Below are 22,908 nucleotides of genomic sequence, written 5' to 3'. Positions count from 1 at the left end.
GGCCTGAAAAAATTATACCGGAGGCAAGAGACAAGACCTGGCCAACCAGTTTTGTTGATCACGTGATTTTTGAGCTACATAATATTCCTAAGTTAAGTTTCTACTCCCTATTATAAAATCTCTCTGATAAAACCAAAGAAAAAATTGACTCACTTTCTGATTTGTTCTCCTTGAATTCAGCCCAGATTAATATTATCTAAGAATAAAAAATAAGAGTAATTAATTAATTTAAAAGAAATAATGAGAGTTGTTAATTGGTTGGAGGCTGCTATTTATAGTTTTTTCGTTTTTTAAAAAAACCTAGAAGACGCGACACAAAAATAAACAAGGATTAGCAGCAAAATTTCATCATAGCAAATATTTACATCATAGGTGGGATGGGGAAGAAAAGATATATATAATTAATTATAATTAAATTAAATTAAGTTTATATAAAAAATAAGTATTTAAATAATTTCAGATATTTAAGCTTCACTTCCCAATTATTAAATAAAAATTAATAATTTTTTTTTTTTAGTCAGTCTTTAAAAGCTTGGCTTCCCAATTAAATCATTAATTAATTTATTAATTAATGTTAAATAATTAATATTAATATTAATAAAGAAGATTGTTGGAATGGATTATTGTTTGTTTTTCTCTCCTTAGAAAACAAAATGTTTTCTTTTTTAAATAATTACTTCTTGACTAGGAACCAAAATTAACTGAGGAACGTAAAAAAGAAAAAAGGATTTTTTGTCTTTTTCTTAAGGGGGGGGGGGGGGAAACACGACTGACTGGCGTCAACTTTTCCTAAACACTACCAGATTAATTTAATTCAATTTAATTAATTTATTTAACAAATTTTATCGACTAGTTTTATGTTAAAACCTTTTCTTTTCTTTTTTTGGGGTAAAATTTAAAGGACAAGCACTAATAATTCTCACCGTTCTTTAACCTCATTTTTTTTCTTTTCTTTGGAAGGAAAATGATGATTTTTGTAATAATTTGGGGTTCCTTAATGAAGATTGAAGAATCTGGCTCCGAGTCACTTGAAATTAATTAATTGACTGCTAATTACTTTAGAGCCAGATTCTGTAAAGATTCCTTCCTTTAAAGAAGTCAGAAACCTTCATTGTTTCTTCTTTAAAGGGTTAATTTAATTTAATTTAATTAATTAATTAACTTATCCCTTTAAATTTAAATTATATATTAAAAAAAAAAAACAAGAGAACCATTAATTATTTTAAAGGGACTGTGCTCTGATATAGAAATCATTTTAAGAGCAAAACGTTCTCAGGAAAATTTGCAACAGGAATGTTCTTGATCTTGTTCTTGGGGTGCATTGTCACCACCGTGGGAGAAGGAAGTGTGGTCTCTGTTCTTGGGGGAGCCATAAGATGCAGCCCTGGCTTCCCTCGTTAATCTGACTGCAATCTCCAAGAACAGTTTCTCAACGTTGTCACTCTCTTTTGCTGATGTTTCAATAAAGTACATGTCATTACGACGTGCAAATTCTTCTCCAATAAGACATGGAATCTCCCGGTCTTCTCTGTCTGTCTTGTTTCCTTTTAATTAAGTTTCAACCCCCCTTTTATAAGATTTTACTCTCATAAACAATAAGAGAATCAATTGTTTGCAATTTCATTTCAATTCAATTCAACTCAATTTTCTAATCTTTTGAATCCAACTCAATTTTCTAATCTTTTGAATCCAACTCAATTTTCTAATCTTTTGAATCCAACTCAGTTTTCTAATCTTTTGAATCCAATTTTAAACTTTTCTATCATTTCCTTGTCTTATAATTCAATTTTGATACAATACTTTAAACACAATTGATTCCCCATATTAAAAATCCAAGCAAAGGCTTAGAAACTACAGCCATCAAGCAAGAACACAAGAACAATCCCATTTTTAACCAGACTTCAAAAATTTTCAATCAGAAAGCAAATGTAACAGAACAAGAACAATCCCATTTTTAACCAGACTTTAAAAATTTTCAATCAGAAAGCAAATGCAATTGAAGCAAATCTTTGAAAATATGCAATTATGCTTGTGACAAATAATTGTCACAACAAAAACTGGGAAGCAAAACCAAACCTCTGAGAAAATGCATACTAATCTACAAACTAAGGTCAGAAATAAGGTGTGCAAAGGAAGAAACAAATGAAAAATGGTACATTTTATCAACTTACCTACAAGGACTCTGAGAACTTTAGGATTGGCATATTGTTCAATTTCTCTTAGCCAATCTGGTAAGCAATCAAATGTTGGTTGACAACTGATATCATAAACCAGTATTAAAGCGTGAGCACTACGATAGTAACTCTGAGTTATAGAACGAAAACGTTCTTGGCCAGCTGTATCCCATATTTGAAGCTAACATGTTAAGATAAGAACCAACCATTGAACCATGTCAGTGTTTTATCAAAACCCTAACAAACTATGTGTGTGTATGTGAGGGAGAGAGAGAGATAGGCATACCTTGACTTTTTCCCCGTCAATTTCGACGGTTTTTATTAAGAAATCGACACCTATGGTGGCTCCTTGGCCAGGAGGAAAGAGACCTTGTGTGAATCTACGAACAAGACATGTTTTCCCAACTCCGGCATTTCCAATCAAAACTACTTTGAACAAAAACTTGTAATCCTCCATAAGCGCCTCTTTCTCTCTTAATACAACTCTGGAACAATAATAATAATAAAATAAATAACTAAACCTAAATTAAAAGTGAAAACAATTAAATCAAAACAATAGAAAAAGTTGTCAAAAGTTTAAGCCTCGGGCAATTATTGAAGGTTCCTAAGCCTTGGTCACTCATACAAAAATCATGGCAAAATTTACCTAAATTCTCGCGAGCATCATTGAAAATTTTCGATTAAAATATAGTAACGTTGTTCCTTAATTCGGTATCATTAAATATATTTAAACTAATTACAAACATTTAACTTTAAAGACTAGATAATCATAATCACCGTCGCGACGTTTCTTCTTTAGCTGACAGTCAACTTTCACAACGCACAGCGCACTCGCCCGTGCAGTTTCCGAACTGGTGCGGTCAGTGCAGTCATCAAGATAAACAAAGTAAAATGTTTTAGATTCAAAATCAGAATCTGATTAGAATTGCTAAAATTTGTGTAGGAAAACGGGCCATTAGTTAGGCCTTATTAATGAAACTGAATGATGTTGTATGATAATTTTTATAATTCTAGATGAAGGAGAGAGAGAGAGAGAGAGACAGGGAAAAAGATATTTTATCGATTTCTAGGCCTAATCTTACTATAGACATCTTTGGAAAATATAATCGATTAAAAACTTACTTAGTTATTAGTTTATATAACCTTTAAACTGAAACTAAGGAAGACAATTATTTCTCCAACTATTTTTAATTTCAATTTAAACTAAATATTTCCAATGGAATCAATCAATAAATTGATTGATTACAATTGCAAGAAATAAATTATATTCCAATTGTGTATAAAAAATAATTATACCTTAATTTTTAATTCCAAATGGAGTAAATTAAATATTACAAAGAAATATAATCATATTTCCATACCAATTAAAAAGAAATAGACTATAAATATCGATTTCAAAATTGGTATACTGCGTGTTAAACATTTCTACAGGGGCCATAGAAATAACATGGGACTCTTTGCCCCTGGAAGTTGGTTTTCCACCAACACGCGCTAAAAGAAAATTAGAAAATAATATTTTAAATGACAATATCTTTTGATCTAGAACAGATAGAGAGAAAATGAAAGTATTTTCTGAAAGAACGCATTCCGTAGAGTAATTTCTCCAAGTATCATTGCATTCATACAATAAATAGTTATCATAATTAAGAGAAATTTAGATGTGTCCAGAAAAGTAATGCGAAAATTATTTTTCAAATGATTATATCTTTTGATCTAGAAAAGATAGAGAGAAAATAAAAGTAGCCCCTGAAAGAACGCATTCCATAGAGTAATTACTCCTAGTATCATGGCATTCCAACAATAAATAGATAAACAATTGCTATATATCTCTCGAATGTGGAGGAGTGTGGTGTAAACTTTTGTTAAATAGTTTGCAAAGTTATTGCGCCACACGCGGCCGGCGTCGGTTAACAGTTCATTGATTCTAGTCTTACAAAACCAAGCGATCACTAGAAAACATTTTCTATAGAGAAAGACAGAAAAGAGGGGAGGCTTTTTCTCTTTTTTTGAGAGAGAGAGAGTGCGAGAGAGTTTTTCGAACCCCCAACTGTGGTGGATATGAGGGGATCCACTTGCTTCAAAAGAAGAAGAACAGGATGAATAAAAAAGCGACGTCAACGGTCCATAGCGACGCCATAGAACGTAATTTGATTAGAGCCCAACCAACCCAAACTTTCAACATAGGAGTAGTAAAACTCTTCATCCTCTTAGACCCTTTTCAGGTCCTGTATGCTAAAGCGTTCTTACTTCTCCTAGATTCTCTATCTCTTTTTCTTACCTACTCCTTGGTATAAGAAAATATTTCTCTGCATGGCTAATACCACTATACAGTAACGGCAGTAAAATATGAAATTCTATTGAAAATTAATACGGGTTGCCGTTAGTCTATAAAATCTAACAAAAGAAGATGAAGAAGAGAAGGGTCTTCCAACTCACTAATTTTTTATTTTCGAGGAATAAATTAGCCTGGGGGCTTCAAATACAGTAATAGCAGAATGTATTAGACTCTACCGGAAGTTAACACGCGTTGCTGATACTCTAAAAATCCCCCAAATACAAAATATGGACAGATAAAAATAACACTGAAAAAATTTGTCTAAAAGATCCATCCATTTTTGGTAAAGAAAAAAATTAGCCGCCTGGGGGCTTATATTACAGTAATGGCACATTGCATTAGAATCTACGCGAACTTAACATACGTTGCCATTACGGTATACTCGACGCCAAAGAAAAAACAGGCAAATTAAAGCCAAGAAATTTTTCCCTTCCAATGCAAAATAAGCTAGAACCCACTTAAGTACTGAGAAAGTAGGAACTTCCATTATTCCATAGCTTAGGTTAGGATTCCATATACACTTTTTGCACTGGGTCTTGATAAACTAGTGGAAAACTGAGCAAATAACCTACCGGGGGTGACCTCAGATCATCATGGAAACTTTGAACTTTCTTGGGTGAACGTATATAGGTTCTCAAAATAACGTATAGCTGTCTTCTAAGCCACGCCTCTTGCTCCGTAGCCTAGCCAGTGGTTGAAAAAAACGAAGTATACCTTCCTTGGTGACCTGCTTAATTATACCACGGTAAAAAAGTGTCTCCCAGGCGGAACATACATCTCTATGGGATGGAGAGAGAGAGCCTGTATCCAGGTCTACACGCAGCAAGCCAGCCAGGATGGTATACTATCCAATCAGAACCGTTCTCCGAAAGACCACTCTCTTCCTGCGCGAGCCAGAATGGTCTCTCTGTCCGTTTAAAACCCCTCCCATTCTCGGGCTAGGGATGGAGTAGGGGAAAGATGCAGTTGGGAAGCTGAAGAGCATACCATCCCATTCGATGTGAAACGTTTAATATACCGGAAACTGTATTTTACCTTTAAATTCTCAATGCTACGTTAAACTAAGCGTATTAACGAGGTTGGCAAGAATACGGGGAATGGGTTGGTAAGCCCCCCGCAGAAACTCTACCGGGGGATGGTCCCCAAAATGGTGGCCGAAGAGGAAATCCAGTTTGAGAGTTAAATTCGTTGGTAACATCGCGCTTACTCGATCCGGGATCGACGGAATTTCGGGTATACGCTCCGTTAAAATTGGCGTTACTTAAAAATAAGTCCAGGCTGGCTAGCCAGCGAGGCATGCCGGGAAGGTCTTTTAAGAGACAGACAGTGTCCCTTACTCGGTTTTAGCTTCTCTATATATTGATATCGTCATCTTTAGGGTGCCGCGCGTCGCCTAGCTCGACTTTAACTCGATTTATGTCGGCCGACGAAATAACATTATTCAATTAAAAGATTATTCAATTTTTGGGAGCTTTACAAACGTAATTATACCGCCGGTCCCTCCTCTCTCTCTCTCTTTCCCGCCCACCCTAAACCCCCATCGGCTGCTTTAATTTTATTATTAAATTTTATCCCCCAACGTGACGTAAATTATAAACAATAACGCCGTTTATCAAATTTGTCATTTACGACCAATTTTACGAGCAATTCCCGCTTTTTTTAACAAACTGATTAACCCGAAAATAACAGTAAATTAAACGGTTTTTCAAACGCCGAGGCCAGTCGTTCCCGCCAAAAATACGAGGAAATAGAATTAAAGAATCGCGGTTTATTTTAGCACGCGCGAAATAAGAACACGTGACAGAAATAAGAGTCGTTTTTAGAAGAACAATATTAGACTGGTTTCGAAATTAATTGTATTAAATTTATAGTAATCCTTCACTAACTAATTATTAAAAGATGGATTACTATCAGAACGCGTTTGAAAGTAGTTGTTCACTTTCGGGTATGAACAATTCCGGTGGTCAAGATATGAACTCGTGTTCAGTCTCTCATCAATTAGCGGCTTGTTCTCCGTACGGTGGTCAAGCGGGTGGTGGAGAACTTCACCATGGAGCCACCTCAACGTCGCCCGTCTGCGGACCACCAGGATCGAGTTCTTCATCAGCGGCCGCCGTCAGTGCCGCCGCTGCCGCCCAGGCTTACCATCTCGCCGCCTCAAGGTAATTAACCAATTAACGTGCGCTAATTATTATTACTAATAAGCAGTCGAGAAACCAGAAATTGTATAAACTCGTATACAAACAGGGCATCTGATAGCAAGGATATTATCGGCCGGGTTTGGGTTGGGAAAAAAGCTAATACCATATTAAGTAATATCCCTATGAGTGTGTTGGACCTATCATAGCTGCTTTGAAAATAGGGTATTAGAAGTTAGTGATAAGAAGCAATTACTCTAAATAGACGCGAACAACATCTTGGAAACAATAGGCTGATTTCAAAGGGTTATCAAATTTTTGGCGTTCGTTACTAACGTGTGATATCTGAACACACTAAAATGATTAAAAAAGGCGTTAGGAATAAATCGTGGTTAATTTTGGGTGAATTTTGTCTTTAATTTTTGCAGGTACACGTCGGCCATCATGCCACGCTCCTTCTCGGCTCCACCTAATTCTCCGCCGGGCAGCAGTGGCGCGGCGGCGGCAGCGGCTGCCGTTGTGGCTGCTGGAAACCTGATCGGAGCCAGAGGCCCGATGACCACCACCGGAAACCTTAATTTAGGCGGCGGAATGATCTCTCCCGGAATGAGCAACACGGGAGCCGCGGGACACGGACACGTCGTCCATGGATCGCACCATCACCATGCCGCCGCCTTGCACCATCATCATCACGTGGCACAAGCACACGCCCATGCCCATGCTGCCGCTGCCCAAGTATTTCAATCCGGAATGACTTTACAGAGTAAGTTAGGCTAAGATTTTAGAACAGTATATGATGTATCCATTTGGGTTGGACAAAGATATCCAACTTAAGAATGTTCAGTTTCTGGTGTATCGATTTGGGTTAGACTTAGCTATCCAACTTCAGAACAGTTTCTGGTGTATCCATTTGGGTTAGACTAAGATATCCAACTTCAGAACAGTTTCTGGTGTATCCATTTGGGTTAGACTAAGATATCCAACTTCAGAACAGTTTCTCTTGTATCCATTTGGGTTAGACAAAGATATCCAACTTCAGAACAGTTTCTGGTGTTTCCATTCGGGTTAGACAAAGATATCTAACCTTAGAACAGTTTCTTGTGTATCCATTGGGGTTTGACAAAGGTAGTAGGTACATGGGTTGGACCAACTGATATAAAAATACACCACACTTTCTCTATCAACTTGGGATACGCGAAACACTTCTCGAGTTAGTACATATCCAACGACAAGGCCGTTCTTGTTGTAATCCAAGGACCAATTGATATAAAGAGAGAGATACACACTATAGTATTTAAAAGTAACTTTTTAAGAGTTTGAAATAGTCTCCGTCTTGGGCAAGAACCGCTTGTGATCTGTGGGTTTGCATTCCCATCCATTTTTGGCGGGTGCATGCGTTCATGGCGCAATCACTAACCGGGTTAAGATTCTTTCCCGGGAACCCCCCGATAAAGATAGGCGAGAGAGCAAAATTAAATAATTTAATAGAGACCTCTTCCTACCTACCTTCCCTGTAATAAAAGGCGCCTTTGGGGTGGGGTGGGGAATAAGGGGCTCTTCCCCATTGCACCCCCCCCCCCCATCGTGACCAACGTCTTCTTCCGCAAAAGGGCCAGCTAGCTTTTATCCAGAATAATTTGGTTTAGGGAACACAATTCGGTTATGGCTCGCTCTCTCTCTCGCAATCTATGACGTACTACATCACCGTACGTAATTTTTAACTTAATATCGTCAGGTCACCAACGTTCCCAACCAATAGTAAGCCAGCGATTCATCTCATCTCCCCCATACCCCAAACTATCTTAAGTAATTAATATTACAGATTAGGTTTTCATTTAAGTTGATTAGTTCGAAGTTTTCGAACCATGCATGAATCATTAACATTTTAATTTTAAGGCTTTGACAGAAATATTTATATAATAAACTTATGGATGGTTAGACTAAAGTTATGACGTATGAAAAATTGGAGGACATACCCCCATCGGAGGCCAAGTTATAAATATTAGAGTTACAAGTTTCCAAAACGCAAACGAAGATATTCTTTAAGAAAAGATCTCTTCTTCTTATGGTCAAGTCAAACTTTTAGTATCGTTGCTTTTGTAATAAGAATTACCCATGAAGCATTGCGTCTGGCCCTAACCGAGTTAGAAATTTCATGGCCCTTCCCTCCCCCTCCATCGTTTTGGGGCTTTTTCCCCCCTGCAAGCTCTCTCTCTCTCTCTCTTGGCTTTCTCCCTTCCCCCCAACGGGGCTCGTTGTGGTAGAATGGTAAACGCGTTGGGGCTAAATTTGATCAAGATCCCATAAATCCGAAAAATTTGGCCGGCCAAGGCTTAGCAAAGTATCTTTATTGGGTTAAGGAGCCAAGGCTTACGATCTTTATTGGGTTAACATGGGCGTTGCTTTAATAACGGCCGCGGCTCCCTGCAAAGGAGCCACAAAATCCTTTTCCTTCTTACAATCGTTTTCTCGGGGCCCCGCGTTCGCCATTTAAGAGCCAACCTCGGCCTGAAACGGTACCGCGATGGATTCTACTTGTATATCGAAGTTGATACATACTGGAAGTACCAATGATGTGCGCGTTATAGAAAAAAAGATCCGATTCCTTCGTAAGGAGGTCCTAACATGGGATAAAGAGAGACAGAGTCGTGGTCTTTAGTTAATAAGGTCGCAGAAAAAGGTAATGTCCTCTTCAAAATGTCGGCTAGAAGTCGACACCTTGACCCTCCTAAACTATAACGTAACCTAACCTAGCCTAGCCTAACCTTCATCCAAACTAAACCTAGCCAGTGTCTGAACTTCATCCAAACTAAATCTAACCCAACTTGCACCTAAACTATCTTAACTAATATTCTCTTCAAAATGTCGGGTAGACGTCGACAACTTGACCCTCCATTGAGCCTAAACTATAACGTAACCAACCCTTGCCCAAATTTTATTTAAACTAAACCTTATCCAAGACTAAACTTCATCAAAACTAAACCTTACCCGAGACTAAACTTCATCAAAACTAAACCTTACCCGAGACTAAACTTCATCTAAACTAAACCTTACCCGAGAATAAACTTCATCTAAACTAAATCTAACCTAACTTGAACCTAAACATCATCAAAATGTAACCTAAGTTGAACCTAAACTATCTTAACAGATCATGTTATACCACGAGGGGTCAAGTTGCCGTATTTTCCCTAAATATTTATCCCATTGTTTCCGGAAGTCGGTAGTGATATACACTTTGTAGAATATCCAAGAAAGAGACGCTATAGTTGAAGTCGCGTTTAACGCGTACTGTACGTGGTGTAAAGCTATAGGAAACTAATCTAGAGTCTGTCAGAACTAAATTAGGGGGTTCCTCGCGTGTTCCCTCGATCCACGCGACTAAATACGCAAACAACTGACTCCATTAATTGAATTCCCGCCGGTAGCAAAGGAACCAAGGGGAGAGGAGGAAGAGGGGGACAAGAAGAGACTTGGCCTTTAATAGGACGAACAAACTCGGGACCAGCAGGGGTTAAAAATTCCCCCCCGGGGGGACAAACAAGCTAAATGCATACTGGGGCTCGTGTCCCATCCACCCAAACCCCTCTGCCTAGTCTCAAGATTTTTAATCGAGAATAAATGGTGGTGCAATTAGTTGAACTGATAGTTGCTATTTATATTGTTGCACGCAGCTGGATTGCCCTACAAGGTGTACCCTGGCCACGAAGGAGTTTTAACCGAGAAACGGAAGCAACGCCGTATCCGGACAACGTTTACCAGCGCCCAATTGAAGGAACTGGAGCGGGCCTTCCAAGAAACGCACTATCCCGATATTTATACTCGTGAGGAAATCGCCATGAAGACAGATTTGACCGAGGCCCGAGTACAAGTAAGATATACCAATTAAAACTATAAAAGTATAAAGGCATATGGACCGCTCTTTATTACGACTCTATGTCCAACTGTTCGGTAATTAGCAAGGTTTTCTTTAAATCCAAATCACTTGTTGGTCAATTTGTACTCGGCGTTAGACTTAATGGTGATAAGACAGCAACCTGACCATCCACAGTATTCAAAGTGTCCAATTGTTCGATAATTAGGCCTAGCTAGGTTTTATTTAAATCAAAATCTTTTGTTGGTAACTTTGAACTCGGCGTTACATTTAATGGTGATAAGACAGCAACCTGACCATGTACTCATTGCATTCGTGGTGTTGTTAGATTAGGATTAGGTTCTCACTACAATTAACTATTACCAAAGCGCAATTAAAAGAAATTTCAATGTAGCAATCACGCTCTCGGGGCATGATATTCAAATAATTAAACTTGAAAACTCTTTTAACAAGATGAAACATTTAGCTAATGGCGCGTAACAACCAAACCAACTTAAAAATCGACTTCTAAATTGAGGTAAGCGTTTCCGCTAGGGGGTCTAACCCCCGAGTCGAACAATGGGTGTGTGTGGGGGATAGGGGGTTATAGGGGACGATCACCGTAATAGTTTCCAGCTCATCTAGTGATGTGATCACAGATATCAACGCGTGTCCAAGTGCGCTTCAATCAAAGGGGGCTCCGCACCAACACGCGCCGCTTATGTTCCATTTTTCGTTCGCTGCCAAAAGGGCAAAGATTTTTCGAGGGAACATTCGGGAACCCTCCCCTATCCCATTTACGAGAATTTAATGATGAGAATGGAAAAGAGAGAGAGAAAGAGAGAGAGAGAGCGATGGGATCTGTCCCTTTTTCGAGGACTGTATCGGGTCGGTCGGTCCTTCCCGCCCGGTTCAGGGATTCCAGGGGTATAACTTCTCTATTGAAATATAATAGTCGGCCGACTTTGCAATTACGATAAAAGGTTTAAGCGGTCGTGTTCTACCAGAGACCAACAATGCCACCCCATCCCCCCTAGGCAGTTGGGTGGTTTAGTTAATCGAGTGTTTGTTAATAAGAATTCTACAATTTATTTGTTTGAAACTTTCGTTAAGCCTAGTTTAACACATTCGTTAAGCCTACTTTGAAAAATAAATTCGTTAAGCCTAGTTTTAATTTCTTTTAACTACACGCGAGTTAACAATTGAGAGTTAGGTTACGTGATCCTATTAGCCCGAGTAATTCAGCTCATTTTGAAGATACTTTGTTAAAATTTAGGAACAATACGAGAATACTACTCAATTGAATTCAAATATCTATTACACCTTGCCCCTTGCCCTATTTGCGAGAATACGTATAAATAAAAATTAGGTTCGCTTTTATCAAATATATATATATATAACCTTAGTATTTTAGCGGCTTGGTTTGCGTGGGCGGGGGGAGAGGGAAGCCGGTATGTTGCTGAAGCGATATGTACTTAACGCTATGATGTGTGTCCTGGATGGATGGTGCACGCGGAGGGTGTCTGGGATGAGTGGAGTCGTGGCACGCGCAACTTCCCTTCCCTCAAGAGATGATGATGATGATGGCTAACAACCATCCCTTCCGGCCATCTGGACCCGAGCAAAAATATATAAAACCTGCAACGCAGCAGAGAAAACCATATAAGAAAATGTATGGACAAAAAAAATCAACATAGCCAGTATATCGACACCTTCAGTACCGTCAGTAATTTTAAAGTGGGAAGAGTTTCCTAGCTCTCCATGTAAACATTAAAAAATTAATATCTTACGGCCCACCAACCCGTAATGATATCAAAATATCCTCTCAGTATGTGATATAATACTTCCTAAATTAACGATTCTAAAAATTAAGCTAATTGAGGGGAGAAAAAACAACATAAAACTACGAGCACCATTTTGGTATTAGTTTATCACAACATTCAGAATCTACCCTTAATTTGCAACGATACAAAATACTCCTGGGAGAAGGCATAGGGGTTTATAGTAAAGAGAGACCAAGGCTTAAATGAAGCAATAATAATAATCTCCTATATTTAAATAGCTGTGGCCGATTTCTTTATTCAAATTCAGAGAGACCCGCGCTGTATACTATGGTTGTTACAACTCCATCGCCTCATGCATGCAGATGGGGGAATGGGGCAAAGCTTTCTATTGTCCAAGACACCCCTCCCCGGGGGTCGAGCCCCTTCTGTTAGGGGTTCCTTTTCTAATCCGTGAACAAAGCTTATACTAAGCTTATAACCATTATTTCTATTATCACTTTAACATTTCGGTGGTATTATAAATATTTGCCAATATGTTCTGTATTCCCGAAAACAAGACTCGCTTTAATCTCTTTATTTAATTTTAATTTAAAGTTATTAAATTATTTAATAAAATACCAGACGGCGGTTAATATTATCACCTTAAAAGTACACGTTCGTATGTGTAAGTCTGGTGTAGGGTTTGGAAGGGACAACTAACTGACCACCTAAAGTTGGATCTAGAGAGAGTTTTGAACAAAAATTATCATTTATGTTCAAAGCTGATTATCTGAACTACTATGACCTTTGACCCACATGCATTTGGTATAATTGGATAGAAAATAAGTTGGTCTATAAGTACGTGTAAGTTCGGTACCATAAACCTAAGGGAGAACTAACTGATCACCTAAATTTGGATCTAGAGAGAGCCTTGAACATAATTTATCTTTTATGTTCAAAGCTGATTCTCTGGACCACCTTGACCTTTGACCCACATGAATTTGGTATCATTGGAAAATTAGTTGGTCTATAACGACGTGAAAGAATTTCCATGATATCTTTTAATCTGAACGAGTTATAGTAGTTGAAAGTTGATCAAAAGTTGGCTATAAAGGTTCGGATGAAATTAATATTTTTTAAAGCCAGGTCTCTGGAACACCATGACCTTTAACCCCCATATATTTGGTATCGTTAGATAGAAGAGAAGTTGGTCCATAACGAGGTGGATGGATATTCATGGTATCTTTTAATCTGAAGGATTTATGACAATTCAAAGTTGACCTCGTTTATATACACCTCAGTTTCGAAATAAATTTCCACAATTATTTCAATAAGAATCATCAAAAACCAAGGCCTAAAAAAGGGGAACAGAAAAGTGCCCACTACTAAATTTTTTTCTCTTCATCTTGCTTATATACTTAATTCTTGTTCAAAGCTATCTGGCGTCAGAGAAACTGCACCAGGGGTTAAAGAGACGGGGGGTTTCTAGAAAAATCGATGCTCTGGAAGTTAACCCGGGGTAAGGGGGGCAGGGGGCTAGCCCGAAGCTAAGCCTCGGACTAGGAATTAAAAAGGGACGCCTTTAATACAGTCGCCAGTTGATTTCGAGACAACCAAGCGGGAAGGAGAAATAGAGGGTTTGCTGAAACGCATTCTTATATATAGCACCTTAGCGCCTTGGCAGGTCTCAAACATTGAGGTAATAGTGACGTAGTTTTAGTTGCATCTATTTCATTAGAAGATGCTTAAACGATAGAATATGTAGACAGACATAATCCATAATATACAAGGCTATTTTTCTAAAAGTAGGCGAAAATATTAAGGCCTTGGCTTTCGTACCAAGGTGCTAAAACGATACCTAAACCTCCTTCAACCTTCTAGGTTATGCCGGGCTATTTTTCATAGAGAAAAAAAATCAGGTCTTTGTTATTTGGACTTATTCGTCTTAGCGACATGGACAGTGTTACCAACACCATCAAAGAGTGGATAGCTAGCCTGAGAGAAAGATTAGAAAATCGGGGAGTGTCAAATAAAGATGGCCAAGTCTTCAGTCACTTCCCCGTCGGGCATCCCCCCTCTCCCTTTTTTCTCATTGGTTCATTTCGCTTCAGTGGGTGTGGTCTAATCTCCTGCCTCTCTTACCGCGGGAAAAAAAATTATGCTCCCACTATCTTGTCTCAGGGAGGCTCAGAGAGAAAGAGAGAGAGAGAGAGAGATCTATGGATGAATTCTTTCGACAAAGAGAAAGAGAAAGCGTAGAAAAAATTCGCATTTTCTGTCTCTTGTTTTAGTCAGACTGCACTTTCATCCGTCTTATTCTCCTATAGCTTTTGCTTTTCCCCTTATTGTTCACCAATTTTTACCCCCTCCCAGTTCCCCCAGGCTGTACACGTCACTATGTCTCTGTAAATTTATATAACACCGTAGATATTTTCAAATGTAATAGATCATACTAGGCGTAGGCCTACTTAGGAATCAAACCGAAACAAACATATCATATCATGGTTTTTCTACGGGTAAATCCGGAATATGTTTAGCACGAAAAAATAAAGCAAAGTAGTGGCACTCTGTGTTAAATACCCGTAGAACGTAATGCAGTCAAAGGCAACGATGTGCCATTATAAACAAACAAACTCAAAATGTATTAATTTCTTACTATGATTTCCATCATTTATTTCAAATGAATTTAAAATAAGGTAATGGCAATGTATGTTAACTACCCATTGAGCGTAAAGTGGTCAAAGGCAGTGAGTTGCAATTACTATATATTCCATTTTTAACAAAATGCAAGAATTCAATTTCCCACAACGATTTCCATCATTCCTTTTAAAGGAATTTAAAACAGGGTAGTGGCACTCTATGTTAACTATCAATTGAGAGTAAAGCGGTGAAAGGCCACGAGGTGCCATTTCTCTATATTACATTATTAACAAAACACGAAAATATTAAATTCTTATAACGATTTGCATTAAGGTTTAGTAGAGAAAGAATAAGCAAAGGCTTAAGAGCCAGAGCTTCTCTCTTAATCCGTGATGACATTGCAGGGTTACGCATGCGCCCCGCCAGAAGTGTACATTGATGGAGTTCCAACTCTATAGAAGACCAATATACACACAGGAAGAGAGAGAGAGCGAGCGAGATATACTCGTGTCGTTCCCTTATGTTGACATTGCTATTCCCCATAGTACCTCGCGCACCTGCTACCTTCAATGTCCCCCTCCCCCTGGAGAGAAAGAGGGATTCAGTCATACAAAATATTAACTCCAGACTATATAGTAAATATACTGGGACCCTTTCGCAAGCTGAGCTACAAATATGTCCCAAATAAGCTCGCTGAAAGTCCTACCAATATATACAGTATAGTATTATCCTACTACAATATAGTGGTTTCCTTCCAGACCTACATGATCAGATCAGGGGTTTAGTAATTAAAAGAAGTAAGAAATGTATCCTTTATACATAGATCTAGAGTTAATTTAGAAATACAGTATAAAAATAGGTATTTACTGAGGCTCCTGGTGGGTAGCTTGTTTTATGAGCATTGGTGTAATGTGTGGTAAACATTTTTACAGGGGCTATGGGAAAATACATGGGGTGTTTGCCCCTGAATGTTGGCTTTTCCCGAATAAAAAATTATTCTAACATCCATTTAAATAATTATATATATATTGATCTGTTATAGATAGAGTAAATTTAGAAATACTATCTAAAATTAGATATTTCTTAGAGTAATGATTCCTAGTTTTATTAATTTTCTATGTTAAATAAAGTCCCCACAAAGAAAAGAATAAGGTATCAAATTTTCAATGTATTTCCTATGGCCCCTGGTGGATGGCTTAACGTTTGAGCATTACTGTATTGCGGGTTAAACATTTCTACAGGGGCTATGGGAAAATACATGAGGTTGTTTCAGCCTGAAAGTTGGCTTTCCCCGTATACGAAAATAATTTTAATTTATTTTTTAAATTACGATATCTTTTGAACTATAACAGATAGAGTAAATTTGAAAACACGCTATAAACGTAGACACTTTTTATAGAGTAACCCCTCTAAGTTTCATTACATCCATTTATAAATTAAGCTCTCCATATTGAAAAGAAGTTGGCATCCCAACTATAGTAGTTGGAAAGGACTAGATTTAGGTAGAAAACACCATCCGAAGATGATAACCTCAGTTTAATTAGCTTGAAAGATAGCTGTAGTCGCCAGGGAAGCAATAAAAAATGTGGGATCATGGAGTCGTAAATTGACAGGCGACTCACGACCCGACAGAAAAAAATGGCTCCAGGCTTATTTCTTCTTGTCTTTGACAGCAGGGTTGCCAGAACCTAAGGTCCCTTTAGCCCAGAAAGACGGCGGGGTGGGGGAAAGGACTTCGTCAATAGTGTCAGAAACCTAACAAAGTCACTTGTCCATAATATAAACGATATAAATCGCGTTGAATTGCCTTGGGAAGAACAGTCAAGTATTTCAGGCCGAGACTCGGGGTATAGCAGTCTTCGATAATTGAATCTAATCTAGTTAAGCTAATCGAATTGAGCTATACCGAGAGAAGATAGAGCCGAGAACCCCCCATCCCTTTGGCCGTCCCTTTCCGGGGGCGCTGCACCCCCTTGTTGAATGACTGGCTGGCTGCATAGGATATGGTATTAATACTAGAAGCTGCAAGACATTGTTTGACTCCTCTAAATATTTTCCACTACCACACGCTAAGCCTTGTACATACCTTCTTTTTTTAAATGCAGACTTTGTGTATCCCCTCATACTAAGTTTAGTTTTTCAACTTTTGTATACCTTATAGTTCAAGCAATTATCTTCCCTTCTGAGGTTGACCTCTAAACCCAAGCCTACAACCCAATTTTAATTTAACAAAATATGTTGAATATTTTGATAGGTTTGGTTTCAAAATCGTCGAGCGAAATTCCGGAAACAAGAAAGGCTCAATCAACAGAAACAACAAAACTCGTCCGGAAGTAATAACAACAATAATAACAACGGGACAAGCGGAAGTAACTCCAACAACAACAATAATGCTTCCCAACAAAGTCAAAATGGCAACCAATCGCAGCAAGGGAATTCTTCGTCTAATGGGAGACCAGCGTCTCAAAACGGATCTCATCAGAACGACGTAACCAATTCCTCCTGTTCTCCAAATTCATCCAGTCATTCCTCAACAACCGGAAGTCGAGTCCTGGATGTCGTGGCCACCAGAGATTTGACGAACAACAATAACAATAACAGTATTAAAGAGCAAACGCGGAAGGACACAAAATTAAACCTGACGAACCATCAGCACGCTACTTCTCAATTACACTTGGAAAACAAACTACTAAATGGTAAGTTTAAAAGCAATTTTCATGCCTTTGTAAAATGTGTTAGGAACTACCAAACCCACGGTCAACTAAGGCTTTCACTTGAAATCAAATTAAACTAAAAATATCGAGTTTCCTCGGACATTCTTGACCAAAAAAAATGGTTCCTTTAAAGTATCTTAAATTACTGAGAAGAATTGAAAAAGAGAGAATGAGAGAATGTCGGACGGACAAGTGACTTTAAAAACCAAGTACCCATCTCTCTCGGGAAACTAGAGGAGGGGGGCTGAACCCCACGTAGTACATTTCTAAATTACTGGCAAGAAGAAGAAGGATTGAAAGAGGACAGCAGTCAGGTCGACTCCTAGATGGTAGGCGTCGTCCCCTCTTAAGCCTCGGTCTTGTGCATGGGGCTAGCTATAGGGCCGTCCCCTGTAAAGCCTTGGCTATACGGCTATAGGTTGTGATGCGGGCAATCTCCATTAGGGCTCGCTGGCTTCCGTGGTAAGCGACACTAATTGAAACAAATGGGGCGGCCCCCGCGCCTTACCCGACTATATCTACCACCCCCTATGTCCCGCCAATGCCAAGCTTCATGGTCCATCTCTAGCGTGGGATGCCGGACGAGGGTTGCATGGGGGGAGATGGGGGATCCGTTCCTTGTATATAGACTGTTCCATTTACGGAATTGGAACGTCGTCCAACGCACCAGCCCGCCAACCCGCCCGCGACCTTATTTACAAGACAACACACCAGCTCCGCAACCATGAGTTAGCATCTTTAATAGCTGGCATGGTTGAGAAAGCGACCACTATACAACTCGGTTTACAAGATTGAAGTTAAGGTACCAAATTTCGGGTTAAATAAGGCAATCTGATCACCCATTGAAACTAACCCAATCCTAACCTAATCCAACTACCCTACCCTGACCATAAATGAACAAAACCTACAAGGTTGAGACATAAAATTCTGGCTAGAAGACTCCCTCTTAGTGCATCTCGACCACTCGTTGAAACTAACCCAACTAAACCTAACCTAAACTATTTCAAACCCAATCTAACCTAACCATTAATAAACAAAGCCAAAACTTAATCTTAGTCCCTCAAAATTTTAAAAGATGGGGTAAAATCAGTGTCTGGATCAAAAACTAATATAACCTAACCTAAAGCTAACCCTAGTCTCAGCCTCAAAAGCTGAAAAGGTAGGGTTGAACCATGCCATCTTGTAAAGAAGGTTGCACTTGGTAGCTTTGATGGAGGAGGGTGAAGGAGCTAGGACAGACCTCTAGGGAGGATAGACTTTTATAATTTTTGCTGCTAGCTGGCGCTTTCCAAAGATACTCTTCCATCTTGTGAGAGAAAGAGAGAGAGAGAGGAAAAAGTGCGTACCTTGACGTTGAGATGGCAAGAGAGGGAAAATACGTTTGACGTCTTGGAGCGAGATTACCTAGGATTCTCAGAGGATGCTCCTAGTTGCTATAGCAACGCCGTATTCCTTCCCTTATCTTCGCTCCCATAATCCCCCCATGAACACACGAGAGAGAGAGAGAAAGATCGCTTTAAATTTCAAATTTGTCTAGATACGGTGACAGCTAAAAAAACTATAAAACTTTACATCCTTGTTTGCTGTTAGAGAATTTCCCTGGAATTATTTTTAGACTTTCAAAACTTTTATATAAAGTTTTTATATCAAGAGAAATTAAATAAAAAAACATTTGTATTGTAGATAGGGTCTGCTTGCAAATAGTCTTGCTAAACACTTGGTGGTTCAAGCCAATCTAAACACCAATACTTCCCAAAGGTCATACCTATTATGGTGTTTTAAGATACACAGAGAAATAATTACTGGGTTTAATAGCTAAAATGGTCCTCTAATCACGACAAGTACTAATCAATTTGCCACAAAAATAATTACTGAATACCAAGAATAAATAATTATTGGTTCCTACATCAATTCGAAAAAAGGTTTAAAAAAAACCCAAGGAAATTTTGTAACAAAGAAAAAATGTCAACTAATACTCAAAGCTAATAGTTTAAGATGGATAAAGAGCCTGCAAGGTTTCTTTTCTTTTTTATTTAAAGCCATGGCGAAGAACTGTCTTTCTAAATTTTAGTATCATCCATTCTTCTTATGGAACGTTTTACCAAATAGAATTTTACCCCTATCCCAGATTCCCAGTTTACCAAAACATAGACTTTTTAGGCTTAGCTTCAATTTAAAACGAAGTGATATTGGCACCAGAGAGAAAATACACGAAAAAAGAATTGAAAAAAAAAAAGTATATATCTATATATATAGTTGGGTGCAATCTTTGAAACCCATAAAACTCCATTTTTCTTTAGAGGATACTAGCGTGATTTTCACAGCATCTTTGTAGTAGAGAAAAGGTTTCTTCCAAGGATGGGATAGACAAAAGAGAGAGGAAGAGGAAGGGGGAGGGGTGTAAGATTAAATGGAAGGGAAAATCGGTGGGCATCCAATGATGAAAGAGCGAGAGAGGATAGGAATTTGTTGGAGTGAAACCGAAAAAGGCCATTTGAGAGAGTGGCAATGTCAAGTCGCGTTTCCTACCTAATAGTACAACAAAAGCCTTACACCCCCATCTTTCCTTTCTTTCTTTTTGGTATCCCCCTACGCAATATTGCAAGTAAGGCAAAATCATCAATAATTGCATATTTATTATCTATATTTCTATAGTTAACTAGGCTCTAAGATACACGGTGTTAATTCAGGGTTCTTACAACTTTTGCATGGAAAACAAATTTCTTTGAGATTTCCATGTTTTTCCCCATATACTTCCCTGAATTTTCCAGGTTTTTACCGTATCCTATGGATCAAATATTAACCAAGGAGGAAGGGGAGGGGCAAATATGACTATTACATAATCAAAGGACATCCCCGTATCTCTAATATAGCCAGAGTTTTGAGCCTCCAAAATATAGTTTAATGTTAATCCTAAAGAGGGAATGTTTACGATCATTTTGCTTAATTACTCGGCCCCTGTTTGACGCAAATTTCCCAGATTTCCCCTGAATTTTACTAAAAATTCGAAATTTCCCTTAGGTTTTTGTCAACTATTTATTTCCCTGATTTTTCCAGGTTTTCCAGGTTTGTACGAACCCTGTAATTGAAAAGGTGTTTGAAGAAACTTGGAAGTGTTTGTTTTCTATGTCTAGATCTGAATGATGATGCTATATAACTTTCAATTTAAATAAAACTATGATTGCTTAGTTAGTGGTTATTAATTAAGTTAAAATAGTTAGCTCTGGTCTAGAACAGGATGGGGTTCGCCGTTGTCCCAACCAAACTTGAGAAGAACTTTTTGACAACAGCGATTGCAATTGCTATTCTTTTTAGGTAAACTGAGCTTGCAAGAACTGGGAGGCGGCGGAGGAAGTGAAGGGATGAACAAATGGTCCACGACACCACCCCCACCATCATCTCAAACAAATAACAACAACAACAATCATCAAGTTGACCATTCGAGCTCAACATCATTACAACTGAAACGACAACAGTTATCACCTCCAGACCATAACCAATTGCAAAATTTAATGCACAATTCAACGGGAATCAATCACCAACATTTTAGTCTTCTGGGGGGTTACGGTGGAGGTAATAATTGCGTCGGGGGTACAACCCCACAATTCGTCCATTACGGTTTGTCTCAAATTGACAGTAAACCTCCAACGGGAACTACAGTCATCTCGCCACAAATTTTCTGATATTAACAATTTAAAATATCTCCAACAAGAGTCACCCCACCGACGTCATTTTGGGGGTAATAAAAAAATACCGGCCACAAGTACTTAAGGCCATAAACTTATTGCAACGAGAAAAACTCGAAAAAAACAACAACTCAACATCACCGAATTAAGAGTATTGTGCAGACTATACTGTTTAAACAAACCAAAACAACTGGCCGCCATCTTGGGGGTCATACCAGTACTTAAAAAAGAGTAAGGCAAAAAGAAATATTCCCACGTTAAGCTAGGACATTAATGAACACGTGTTTCTATATGAGAATGAGGGGTGGTTCCCCAGAGGGAGGTGATCAACTAAACGCGCGCGACATCTCCAATTTTTAATCAAGGAATCTCTTGTACAATTTTGCGGGTCTCGGTTCGACACGTGCCGGAACATGGCCTTTAAGGCTTGCCGCCTTGGGACATTGGAATTCCCGCGAGGGTACCAAAAGCGCGCGCGCCACCACCATGCACCGACGTCGCCTGGAAATCGTGGGAAAAATTGTTGGGAAGGGACGGACGAATTGGATAGCCTCACTATGTCTCTCACTCTCTTTGTCTATAATTACGTAACCGGCCAAAAGTTAATTAAATTAAATTAAATTAGAATTAATTCTAATCGCTTAATTTTAATTTCTTAATGATATTTGACGTGTTATTTACTTAAAAAAATAATAAATTGTCATTAATATTAAATGTTTAAAAACGAAAAAAAAAATAAATAAAGATCTCTAAATATAAAATGTATATTTCAATAAAATATGTCCTATATATACCATCAATGATTTACTTTGCTTTCCCTGATTTTTCAAAGTGTTTTTCCCTGAATGTATATGAATTAGTTTTCCCTGACTTTTAAAGGTATTTTTCCCTGAATGTATAGAATAATTTTCCCTGATTTTACAAGGTATTTTTCCCTGAATGTATAGAGTCATTTTCCCTAACTATTCAAAGTATTTTTCCCTGAATTTATAGAGCCATTTTCCCAAGCTTTTCAAGGTATTTTTCCCTGAATGTATAGAATCATTTTCCCTAACCTTTCAAGGTGCTTTTCTCTGAATATATGAAGTCATTTTCCCTGACTTTTCAGGGTGCTTTTCCCTGAATATATGAAGTCATTTTCCCTGATTTTACAAGAAATTTTTCCCTAAATGAATTTTCTCTAACTTTTCAAGGTGTTTTTCCCTGAATATACGAAGTAATTTTCCCTGACAAACTTTATTATATACTATATTTCAAGAAAAATAACGGAACCAATATGAAATTCCACTCATTTTTAAAACCTGTTAAGCATGTTATCCAGCATTTCCAGGACCTGTGGCAACCCATTACTGTCAAGGGTGTCAGCAACGGAATACATATTTTGTAGTAAAAAATTAATCTTTAACTGATATATTTCATGCTAGCCTATAACATACATTTTGAATCTAAGACAAAACTAAGTGATAAGTAGCCTAAACCGTCTTTATGATCATGCAAGGCAAAGACGCGTTTATCGCTCGATATATCGATTGTGTCTTGCTCGCGATCCTTGTCTAGTCTAACTCCAGATTATCGAACGAGTTCAAAGTTCAGCGAGGCACTGAGTTA

General features: G+C 38.2%; 2 protein-coding genes across 4 annotated transcripts in view; one reads left to right on the top strand and one right to left on the bottom strand.

The window, feature by feature from the left end:
• Positions 1-247: 247 nt before the first annotated feature.
• Positions 248-22,908, bottom strand: part of Rab30 (RAS oncogene family member Rab30) — a 57,057-nt gene continuing 34,396 nt past the window's right edge. The window contains exons 1-4 of one of the 3 annotated variants that reach the window (XM_089846068.1): positions 2,952-3,062; positions 2,461-2,659; positions 2,172-2,355; positions 248-1,544 (exon numbers count right to left, since the gene is read on the bottom strand). In XM_089846068.1, coding sequence (XP_089702194.1) covers positions 1,273-1,544; positions 2,172-2,355; positions 2,461-2,631 — 627 coding nt within the window. In that variant the 5' untranslated portion in view covers positions 2,632-2,659; positions 2,952-3,062 and the 3' untranslated portion in view covers positions 248-1,272. Of the gene's footprint in view, positions 1,545-2,171; positions 2,356-2,460; positions 2,660-2,820; positions 3,063-22,908 lie in introns of those variants that run through there. The other 2 variants (XM_089846067.1, XM_089846066.1) reach the window with 2 other exon arrangements.
• Positions 5,768-22,065, top strand: LOC149654499 (uncharacterized). The gene is made up of 5 exons (XM_089846064.1): positions 5,768-6,671; positions 7,076-7,410; positions 10,319-10,515; positions 17,155-17,596; positions 20,930-22,065. Exons 1-5 carry the CDS (start codon positions 6,409-6,411, stop codon positions 21,295-21,297), a joined length of 1,605 nt encoding a protein of 534 aa, XP_089702190.1. The 5' UTR covers positions 5,768-6,408; the 3' UTR covers positions 21,298-22,065.

This window comes from Phalangium opilio, unplaced genomic scaffold (assembly GCF_054372755.1).
Source record: "Phalangium opilio isolate 3A_F unplaced genomic scaffold, DU_Popi_V2 ptg000079l_1, whole genome shotgun sequence".
Classification (NCBI taxonomy): Eukaryota; Metazoa; Arthropoda; class Arachnida; order Opiliones; family Phalangiidae; genus Phalangium; species Phalangium opilio.
Note: the sequence above shows the minus strand (reverse complement) of the source record. Positions and strands in the feature narration are given on the sequence as shown.